Here is a 12,028-nt window from a genome sequence, read left to right on the forward strand (position 1 = left end):
AGGTTCAGGTAGCCTTAGGGTGAAACCTAGACTTGGACAACGGCGTTGCTCTTGCTGTCCGTGCTAGATACCAGCTTGGTACCTCATGGAGCAGCATTCATACCTTCCACCGCGGTAACCCGTAGAGAGAGACACACACCCACGCAGTCAACCTGCAGGAAGGCCTGATTTTACATAAGTTTAATATTAATGTCTTTAATGCCACAACGTTGCCTAGCGATTTGCATTTGGACGTGGTGAATGAGCGTAGTGGAAGGAAGTTATATATGTGTGAGAAAGGGGTGATAACAGGTATTTATGGGTAAGTTAATTTAGAAGAAGTTAGGAGAGAACTTTTGCCACCTGTCTGTGCGGATGCTACCACAGCATCCTAGTGAACTTTGTTGCAAGAATGAGGCTTACGTTGGACTGATTTTTCCCAGCAAAGGCCTGCTACAATGTGAATGTATATACCACTGGAAATATTTTTTGTAGTAACAGAGAAACGTGTTCCTTGAGACATTTGACTGCACTTCCTCTTGTTTTGCACTATATCTTTTAAATTTATGCCCATTCTTGGGAATGACAGTTAAGTCACTGGTAAACTCTGTTCTATTCCAGATTTAGACCCATAGAAAGCAGCTGAATCTTTCAGCCTTAGCTTTTTTCCCACTCAGCAATTTTTTAGGAAGGCATTTTTTTTGCATAAGAATAACGTCCATTATATTTATTTTTAATCTGTTCAGAAGACATTTAGAGAGGAAGAAAACAAGGAAAGAGCATTTTATATTCTTGCCTCTAAATCACTATTTTCAGAACTGGACATGAACAATGTTCACTAAAGTGACCGTATCTGGGAAGGTTACTTGGTATTATCCTTTCAATTGTCTGCAAGTAGGTAGCTGCATGCCATACTGACTTAATTTCTGACACGTATCTCTTATAAGAGCCCGATTTACCACTTAGCTTAAGTCTCAAGTGAAAATGAACTTTATGGACTTTATATCTGAATGTGATGTGGGCTCATACCGTAAAGGCATTAACTTGGGAGACCCTAGGGCTGCAGTAGCAGAAGGCCATGGAAGGTCAGACCTTTGCCTCGCTGTGAGCAGTGTGGTTACGCTTTTCCAAGGTAAGAGATTTTTTCTCCGAATTAACTGCAGAATACAGCGTACTCCACATCAGCTAGGACTAGAGAATAGTTATTATTTTATCTAATTTTAAATAAGATGCAGGGGCTGACCCTGGTAATTACAGAGCAGGAAGCTTTATCTCAGTGGTAGAAAAGTTAATTGGAAAAAAATTAACAGTTATAAAACACCTAGATGACTATGAGCTGATAAAATGAACTCAGAATGCCTTATGTATGAATAAATATTTATAGAGCAGCACAACATTGTACAAGAATGCTAAAAGACCTGGTACCTTCTTCAGAGAGCAAACAGTTGACCAGACAAGATCAGACATGAATTAGAAGCTGGTTAAGAGATACAGAGCAAAGAGGTGGAAGAAATGAGCAATTTTTTACATAGGCAGTGGCTATCTGTGGGTGCCCCCAACACGTAGATTAAGAGTTATTTCATGTATGATCAGTCTGGAGGAAGGTGAACAGAGAGGTGGCAAGAATGACAGCCAGCACAGGAGATAATGTACTTCAACAGCAGAGAAGGTTGCAAGGGATTTCAGAAAGTCTGTGTAACTACTTATAAATCCAGTTTAGAAAAGCAGCAAGCATTAGGATGAGTAGTCTCAACTATTTATTCATATAACACTGGGTGTGTGAGGCAAGGAGGGAGAAATGAGGGGTGGAAGTTGCATTAAAGGTCAAGGAGTGAATCATCATAAAGAGCTTCAGGAAAACAGTTGTTTAATGCAGTGATGATAGGAAAAAGACAAGTGACAGTCTTCTGTAGGAGTAGAAGTGAACAGGTAAAAACACAGCAAATATTATGGCCGGGATAAATTGGTGGGATGCTTACACTGGGTTTTGACCATTGGTGCTTAGAAGGGTACAGGCAGGAGTAGAAAAGATACATAGAAGCAGAAAATACATCAAGAGAGGTACAGGAGAAGATAAACATCAAAAGCATTTGTAAGGAAAGGGGCTCAAAAGTTTTGGATAATTTCATTTAGAAAAAAATGGAACTGAGGGGACACAGTGAAAGGTAGAAAATAATGAACAGTACCTAAAGGAAAATTAGGTCTTCTTAAGTATTCTTTTCCTTAAGTCAAGAACAAGACAGAGATTGAAAGGGAGCTAATTTCAAATGATAAAAAGGAATTTGGTTTTTTTGCACAGTAAATCGATATGGAATTTCAACCCTTAAATATGAACGGTGCATAATTCAGAAGGATTCTGAGAGAACTAGAAGTAAAATATAAACTAAAGAATCCTGAGTCATATATGTATCAGAACATAAGCCAACTATTGACAGTGGCTGGAAAAAAAAAATGCTGATTTAAACATGTTATCAGGCACTCATTTTTTGTCAGGTGTTTGGGAGCATCTGATGCTGGGACACCAGAATATCACACTAACCTGGAATTGGTCAAAACTAGGATGTCATGACCAGCCCAAATTAATCATTAAATTCAGGAAATTCGATATTCACTCTAATACATCACTGCTATTTTTTTTCAGTACTCCTTTGTTCTCTGAAAACCATATGAATTCAAGACAGTGTTTCAGCTTTAACATTAAATGGCTTTTGTAAGTTTAAATTTGAACTTAATCCCTTAGGGATGAATTAACAGCTCACTGAGCAGAAATTTAGCCAAGTGGCTCCCATTAACATGAGTGGAAGTCATGCAGATAAATTCACGTATGACATACTAAAGATGTGTCCATTAATTTCAGTCCAAAATATTTTCCACTTTATTATTATTATTAGCCACGCACAGCGAATCAGTTTTATTCTTTATTCTCACTTAACTCTAATTTTATTTAAATGCCTGTCAGTAAAGGCACTGAGGAGCAGCCTCTCAACGTTCTGGTTTTAGTACCATGGAGCTGGTTTAGCCTTTTCGAAGCCAGTTTGAAACCCACTAACCTTAACCAAAAAGCCTTTAGTTGCATAATGAAGGACAGAGCTTCACACTTTGTGAAATCCCCGGCGTTGTTAATTTGGTTTAAAATCTCTGCCTTCTGCTGCAGAAGAACGTAGGCCAGATTCAAACACAAGTCTCTATTATTTTGATTTGCTTGCAAAAGATGCCAGAAAGAAGTATGAGGTGGTGGAGCAAAGAAGGTGTTTGTAGCAACTAGAACTGGATCCTGCAGACCCCCAGGCTGATTCTGCCTAACCGCTGTCCTGGAGCTTCATCTACTGAGCTCCTGGACCCCCCAGAGCTATTTGTCCTGCACGTGGATGTGCTTCTCCTCAACAGTGAAAACGTGACTGGAAATCACTTAAAAGTTGTCTGGCATTTCCAAGCAACCCCCCTGTTTCTGGGTGAGAAAGACAGGGAAATTTTCCGGAAGCGTTAGGCTCCTTTTTGGCTTTGTATCCAATTCCTTGCTGTGCCGGAGTAGCTGCACACGGGCAGCTGTGGGGACACTAATGCCAGAGTGTTTGTTGAGAGAGAGGCTTCTAGTCCAGAGAGGGATTTCAAGGTTATCTTCTCCTTATGCTCTTAATGTTTTTTAGTTCCCCTTGAGTTCCTATTCAAAGCCTCACACTGTACTCATCACTGAGCGCCCTCTCCGAGTATGGCAGGACTAATAGCTGTCACGTGTAGTCTTTAATTTCCCTAAGTTGTGAGTGCTGCTCCAGTTCCCCAAACAGACTGTACAGCTCTTCCCTAGCACGTCCAATTGTAAGAAGTAAAGCAACGGCAGGGAAAATGAGAAAATGAGAATGCTGCGGCAAGGGGTATCTTTTTCTTTGTTGCCCTGGGAAATGCTAACAACGAGATTGCGGGTGTTTTTTATGACCTGGAAGTTTGCCATAACTTTACCAAAATACTCAGCAGTTTCCAAGAGTAAACAGGTTCATAACTTGAGTAAACAAATTGTTTTATGGGTGAGTGGTTTTGGGGTGTTTTTTTTTTGCCGAGTCTTGTGATGCTCTGTGGTTTTCCACAGCTTCTGGGTTTGCTTGAGACCAGAGCTCATGGACAAATTCTCGTGACTTACCACATAGTGTCACGAACCCTGCAAACCAAACAGGCCAAGCGCTGGCAGTGTCTCAGAATGTCTCTCAGGCACAGTCTGCCATAAGTGATACTGCGTTAAGTCGCAGGGCTCCGTGCAAGGGAAGGACAAAGCAATACATAGAAATGGATGCAGCACACCTTAATCAAATGCTCACGTCTGCTGCTGTCTAACTTGCTAAAGGGGAGCTGAAATGAAAGCGTGTTTTCCATTGCAGTGCATTTCTTTGGAAATGCCTGGGGCTGCTCTTTAAAGAGGGGGGAGGCATAAACCTGGAGATGCCCCAGCCCGGAGGAGGTGTGGGGGAACTCAGGCCAGGACTCGATTCAGCTTGGGCTGCGGCTGTGCCATCCGCCCAGCATGCACGTACCTCAGAGAAACAAGAAATCGGTTTCCCCATCTCATTGCTGTAACTGATGAGATGTGAAATGAGTTTCCGTGAGGAATAAATGCTCTTAAGGTAGCAACTAGAATTTGTCAGAGTGTATAAACCTCCACAAACACAGTGCTGAGCAGCACAGCCAAAAGGCATATAATGAAAAAAGCAGAGTGGTGAAAGCTGATTGCATCTTTACCTACTTACTTGTCTCTTCTGTAAAGACTGATGCATTTTTCACTGTCTTATGGTGCTTCTTCCTTCCCCCCATCCCCCTCTTTTTGAAGCGTTATACTTCCATTCAAGTTTCGTGTTGACTGGAGTTTGTCTGGTGCCTTCACAGGACATACGTGCAATTAATTCTCAACGACAAGGTTTAGCTTAGCATTAGGGTGGCTACTTCACAACCTCTTCCTGCCCTGAGAGAGGTAGCAGGCACCTCAGAGTACCTTCAGAGTTCTAAGTCTGTGCACAAGTTTCTGGGGCTTAGAAACAGCTTTAACGGAACCCAACATTGGAAAGGGAAAACGGGACAGCAGGGAATATTACTGGGGAGAAAAGAACAGGGGAGCAGGGGAGAAAACAAAAAGGTGATATGGGACTTCAGCAAGACAGCGGAGTTGTTTCAATGGAGTTAGGAAATGTAGCTAATACAATTTGGTGTTGTGGGGTCTTTTTTTCTTTTTTTTCTTTCTTTTTTTTTTTCCCTTTCTTTTTTTTTTTCAAGTAAATGAGAAGCAAACCTTAAGGAGGCACTTGAGAAAGCAGACAATAATTCTTACGCTGTCTTTATCCAGGGAAATGTAAGATAACTGGACAAAAATGATACAAATGCTGCTGATACAACAAAGGAAATTTGCTTAGGGATTAAAAAGAGCTAGTGTCATCAAACCAGTGTGCAAGGAATACGGTCGGATTGTTCTATGTCCTGGAGTTGATAGTACGTGTATAAAGGAGATAAAAGGTTGTTATGGTGATAAAGGCACAGAATTACTCTGTCAAAAGAGTTAATGCATAGAAATATTACACAAGAAGCAGCAATGGGATTTATTTGGAATGCAAATACAAGGAAGTGAAATGAGTCAGAAATGACTGCTAGGTCATGGGATGAGCAGAGAGAGCACAGAGGTGCAGTGAGAGGAAAAAGGTTCGTTTTTTACTAGATGAAAAGGAAAGTTCTTGGGATGACATCTGGAAGTTAAGCAAGTGAGACATCCTGTGATACGTGTGTGGGCAGAGGCAATTTGGGAAGGGGGAACACCTATGCCTGGTCAGTGAAAAAGCAATAGATGGAGTCATAATGCGTGACAAGATCACCAAAACTGAGGGTCCTGTTGATGTCATGTATGTCAAAAACATAGCTTTAGTGACTGTTTTAGATGCCTGAGTTTTAAGCCAATTACTTTTTTCCCCAATGTTTGCTGTGTTAAAACCAGGTCTTTCTTATTCATACAAATAAAAAAAAAATGGAATCAATAATCCCATCTACATTTAATAATCCCTTAGTTTGAATGCTACTGCTGATACGCAAACAAACTCTTTTTTCTTGTTCCCAATATCCTGTAATTATCTCTGGTAAGAAAGAGTACAGCTTTGGGTCTGTGTCGTTATTTTAGGCTGTGTTCCTACTAGAATAAAGGTCCTTATGCTAAATTATGAACCACATTCCCATAATGCTTGGCTTCTTACGCTCAGAGCAGAGCTAAACTGTGTGTGACCTTTGGATTAGATAACTTCCAAAAATTGCGGCGTAAGATTTTTCATCTGTATCAGAACTTGGATCTGTGTTGAATGTTGTGCACTTTTGATGCTTCCTCTTTCATGAATCTCAGACAAATATAATTTGGTTTGCATGCTAGAATGATGGTATTTTTAGATGAGCAGAAGGAGATTAGATAATGCTGCATAACAGGATTTTAAAATAAGTTCTGCAAAGTACAAATTTCACTATCTAAAATAGCATCCAGAGTTGTTCTCCATCCTCTGTCCCTGGAATATGAAGCTAACCAGATATTTGGTAAGCTATAGTCATGGTATTGATTATGTGTGGTCTTCTTAAGCTAATCAGAAAAAAAAAGGGCTGATTTTTTGAGCAAGCCATTGGATTTCTATTAGTGTTTAAACTACTGGTTAAGAATTTAACAAAGACCGTTACTATTATTCCTAATAAATAAAGTAAATGATAATAAGTAAAAACCAGCTATGAGCAACTGGATACCCCTTTTTTTGTTACTTTAAAAAGTGTTGACTGAGTTTCCTATTACTCTTTGCATGTTATTAAAACAAAAATCAGCCATCATGGACTGTCATGGATAAACGTTGCCTGACTCCAAAGGTAAACGATACATGACAAGGACCACCAGCAAATGCCGGAGGCAGTGGTTCACCTCATCTGGCTCTACCCATCTAAAGCTGCTAGTCCAGCCTTTGGGCTCCTTTCCTAGTTATCAGAGCTAGCCCCACCAGAGGCAGGTGCTTCAGGTGAATTGTTCTTTGGGGTCACCTCTTTGTTGCTGCTTCGACTGGAGGAACGCTGGGTATGGGTCAGGGTGAAATCTCCAGCTGGGTCCTTTCCCCAGCAGTCATCACCGCACTGCTGTCCTCAGTCCCTGATCACGAAGTGCTCTTACAGACCTGCTGAGATCAGAGGGGCCGCCGGGCTGTCAGCCCTGACCTCTTGTGCTCCACAGGCCACTGGAGAGCACCCAGCTGCCCCCAAAGCAAGACCCAAACTTGTACTGTATACCTTCTGGAAAGGCAGCCATTTTCTCATGTCCTCAAACAGACTGGAAACCCCACGGTTCCTTGGAGGGCTCTCCAGGCGATGAGTTGACCTGACTTAGACAAGCGTACCCTAATTCCATTTTGAGTTTTTCTGGCTTCAGCTTCCAGGTACTGGTTTTTGTGATGCCTTTGCTCTGTCATTTAAAGAGTCTTTCAGAAGCTGGCATCCAAATTCAATGCATGATCAATGAGCAAGATTCCTGGCAGGGAAATGCATGTAAGCATTTTCTTTCTATTTCCTTCCCCGCTAGCCCCCAGGAAAATTATGCAGTGGCCACAGTCACCTCACCTTGAAACCTCTCAGATGCTCAGGCATATCTACAAATTAAAATGCCATCCAGCTTACTGGTGTGCTCCTGTGGAGTTGTCTGCACACGAAGTGCTACAAGGCCCTGATACCCTTTTTTGTATTACCTATAAACACCAAATCCAGCTCAGAAGCTAAGTCCTCTGTCTTGATTTTTTTTTTTTTATTGCTTTAATAGTTTTATGACCATAATGAACTCAGTGTTGGATGAGGGCGATATGGCTGTAGTTATATACTTTTTGTGAGGCAATGATCTGAACAGCTGAGGCACCACATTTCAATTAGTAGTGACAGACATTGCTCCTTTAATTTGAAAACTGCAAGGTTATTCTTCTTTTTTGCCCACACAAAATAAACCTTTTGAGCATTCCAGACCTTCCTCACATCCATATTTTCTTACAGCTACTGATCCTATCAAAAAAGGAGCAATAAAGTGTCCTGAACAAAATTTCTTTGAACTGTTTTCATTAATTCAGTAGTTCCTCACCTTTAAGGACCTGACCATGTAATGAATAAACAGCAGCTATTTTCAGAATAAAGGGTTTCCTTTCAACTACTGTGGTCACCAGAAATGGCCTTATTTCCTGATTCTTTTCAATTCCCTTGTATTTAGCTGAAACTAAAACTATTAGATGGAAGCTAGACGGAGAGCTTTGAACATCAGTTCTGTGATCAGCTATTAAAGCAGTCCAATTTCAGCTGTGTTCAAACACTGCTTTCCCATCTTGTCTGGGGAAGCGCCTGCCAATTCATTTTTCTACTCTTATCAGTAAAGCCCATATACTGTGCTCATGTTTCTTAATATAAAACACAGGGAAAATCCCCAAGCTGTCAGGAGGTCTGCTAGCTTAAATACAGCCCACATCTTTGCTCTCATCGCGCTGCACACTTTCATTTGCTCTCAACTGAAAAAAGCAGATCGACCTACCCATGATCTTGCAAAGTGCCAGTCATCTGAATTTGTCAGATTTTGATGAAAGGCTTCTTTAAATACAGAATTTTATCATGGGTTCAGCGTCAGCAGCTGTACTTGATTTTAAAAGTATGTTTTCTTAAAAAAAGCATCTTTGAAGATGCAGTCTATTTTCAGCTATGTAATAATTGCAGCAATCTGATTGGGTTCAGTTCCTCTGTGTTTTGGATGACAATGTGGTACAGTGAATTGTCCTGGTGTCCGTCAGGATTTATTGCATACATTGAGGCAGTCAATGTTTGAAATCAATTCAAATCCATTATAATTTTTTTGCTTAAAAAAAAAAAAAAGACATTTCTAACAGGGAAAAGTAATTATATCTTCCCAACAAGTTAAAGCAACATGTCTGTACCTTGCTTAGGCACAGTCCTTCCTCTCATTATTACATAGGTTAAGCATTACTTTTATCACAAAAAGGAGGACAAAATACTAGACTGTGTTCAGTGCTTATCACTTTCGTTACATCCCATGGCCTTCCTACCCTCCAGGCATTAATGGCAGAGGACGAATGGTCTCATCCCCAGGCTGCTCACCTGCCTGCCCTTCCCCACCAGCTCTGCACAGCATCCGTTGTTAACCTTTCGTTCACACTTACCTTGGGGGACTTTCTAATTCTGTTGAAATTGGTAATACTTTGTTAATCTGGTATGCAGCCCCTTATTCCCTCTCCTTCCCAAGACCATCCTAATTCATGTATGGTGTTGCGATGTCAAAGTACAGAAAGTACTTTATAAAAAAATAGAGGATTATTATTTAACAGTATGATTTGTTAATTAGGGGGCCTGATATTCAGGGCAGAAGTGGAGGTGTTTCTGTGGTTGAGACTCTAAAGATGCTTAGGTCCCACTTCCCACTTGACCAGTGGCTTTGGCAGGTCATAGACAAGACAGACTTCTCTGTCTTTTGAACAAGCAAGACAAATCTAGCTGATGTAGCAGTCACGTGGCCAAGCTAGCATGAGTCCCAACAGCCTGCCAAGAGGTGAGGTGTGTTAGCTCCAGTACCTTACCAGTGCATGGTTTCTGGACTCAAGTGCTTGAGGCCACGGAGAGCAGAACCAGCCCACCTGCCTACCACCAGCTGTGGAGCTGCAGCCTTGCTTTCTCCGTGTCCTGCTCCCCATCAGTAAAGTAGTGATTTCAGAAGGGAAAGGACCATGTAATGCCACTGGTAGTTTTTCTACTGATGTGTTGCAGAGCCTTGAGCAAGTCAGTTTCAGATTCCCCATCTATACAAGTTTGACAATGATGCATATCTTTCTGTGCAACGTGCTGGGTGATTTGGAAAGAAAAATGCTGTAGGACAGTCAGAGTATTTTAGTCTTAACTCATTTGTTGTACCCAATCCAAACTGTTTGAGTTAGGGGCAGAAATTGGAAATTAATATCTCTTTTATTAAACTACTGTAGGCCCATCAACAGCAAACTAAAGAAACAAAACAGAGGATTTCCTCCCCTCAGCATGCACCACTGCGCTAGTGGGGGTATGATGAGCTCTTACACAGCAACTCAGCCTCCAACAGTGGGCTCACAAAGCATGGCCCTGCAAACTGCCATCCTCCTCAGCTTTTTCCAGCCTATGGTTTACATACTTACGCTATCACAGAGGATTAGATAGGACACATTATGGCTCTTTTCCACATATCCATAAGACAATTTTCAAGGAATCATAGATCCATATAATAATACGGGTTGGAAGGCAGCTCTGGAGGTCATCTACCCCAATCCCCCATTCAAAACAGGGAGAATTTTGAAGTTAGATAAGGTTGTTCAGGGCCGTGTCCTGTTAATTTTTACTATCTTCAAGGTTTCTGCAGCCTCTCTGGGAAACCTGCTCCAGTGTTTAACCATTCTTAGTATTGTCCTCCATATACCAAAATAAGGTTTCTTCTGTTACAACTTGTGTTCGTTACCTCTTTTTCATCTTCTTTATAACCTACAACCCTCTTTTTTCAGGTCTCGGGGTTATCTTGCCTAGATAGATTTTTTTCAGAAGCCTCTTATGTGATGCATACTTCCCAAGGAAATAACCTTTTGTTTACTTTTTTTTTTTTACATTATTTGCAGTAAATTCTTGGGAAATTATTTAAATTGAGGCAGAGATTTTTAAGATAAGCCAACAAAAGTCACATTCCAGAGAAAATTGATGGGATCTGGCCCATATTTTGCGCAAGCTCCTTCCATCTCCTTCTGCCTCCTATAGGCATTTTATTTTTGGACCAATTCTAATGATATGTGCTTCAGAAATTTCAAATTGCATAAAAAAATGTTCCTTGTTCTTTAGAGCAGAAATATTATACAAGTGAGAGAAGAGGCAGAGCAATTCCAATACCTATGGGACTCCAAAGACGAGCCAAAGGAAACACACTTGATAATTCGCATGCAAAGAAGCAACTCTGGACATGGTTGGGGAACTGCACGGTATAAAGATACCTGATGTAGGAAATAATCCAATCTGTCAAAGCTCCAGGACAAACAGTATAGCAGGATGTCACAGAGTGGAAAGAAAAAGCTGGAAATAAAACAAAAATGTGTCCAAATTAATGCTGGTCGGGGCCACTAAGAGCTGTTGGTGCCCTCAGGGCCCCAACACTGTCATCCTCAAAGCTCTTACACCATTTTCTAATCAATTCATTTTTGTTGATCCTCCCAGGTGTTGAAATTCATCCCTGAGGCTGGGCATCCCAGAAGAAAAGGCAGAACCAGGAACAACATGGCCTTAGTAGATATACAGCTGGATCACCACGAGCGTTGTGATTGTGTCTGCAGTTCAAGACCACCACGATAAAAAATAAATAAATAAATACAAAGAAAATAACAAGACACACTAATTGCAGCTTACTGGACGTTTACTTTTAAGCAGGATTGCTCTGAGGACCTTTACTCACTAATCATTTGAACTTTGCTACTAGCCTGCCTTTGCCATTAGCAAAAATGATCGCTGTGTTTCAGCATAGCTGTGCTGATTAATGCCATGGCAGCTAAACAGGTATATCATAGATTTATGTATCAGCATCCAAGAATATAGGATTATGGTTATCTGTAGCTAGATTCTGAGGGTTGAGATTTTCAAAGCTCACTGGTAGTCCTTAGGCACACGATGCCCACTGAAATTAAACACCAGTTGCGCAGGTATTTGTGGTAGCTGGCAATGAAAGAGCATTGTGTTTCTGTTTCTCACTCACCAGTTCCTACACTCAAATTCTGCTGCCATTTCTACCTGCTCAGCTGTCCTGACAGTCAGTAGGGTTTTGTGGTGCAAATGAAGAGAGAATTTGAGCCTGTATAAGCGTAAAATGGTTTATCCCTCTCTGAGAGGGGAACTTCCCTGTGTTCTGGCCCAACAGAGTGAGATATAATGAGGAAAATCCATCACGAAATGAAATAACACACCAGTAAAGTCCAATCTCACTGTTTGTACTCAAGCAAATCGTGCGCTGAAATTAGTAGATGCTTTG

At 41.1% G+C, this 12,028-nt stretch overlaps 1 protein-coding gene across 1 annotated transcript in view; it reads left to right on the forward strand.

Annotated features, from left to right (window-relative positions):
- The window catches only part of PDGFD (platelet derived growth factor D), a 147,023-nt gene extending 135,665 nt beyond the window's left edge, over nt 1–11,358 (forward strand). Inside the window, exon 7 of the mRNA XM_009889398.1 lies at nt 11,224–11,358. Within this exon, the coding sequence (XP_009887700.1) occupies nt 11,224–11,358 (135 nt within the window). The remainder of the gene's footprint in view (nt 1–11,223) is intronic.
- The last annotated feature ends 670 nt before the right edge of the window (nt 11,359–12,028 follow it).

The sequence above is a fragment of the Charadrius vociferus genome, unplaced genomic scaffold (assembly GCF_000708025.1).
Source record: "Charadrius vociferus isolate BGI_N301 unplaced genomic scaffold, ASM70802v2 scaffold87, whole genome shotgun sequence".
Classification (NCBI taxonomy): Eukaryota; Metazoa; Chordata; class Aves; order Charadriiformes; family Charadriidae; genus Charadrius; species Charadrius vociferus.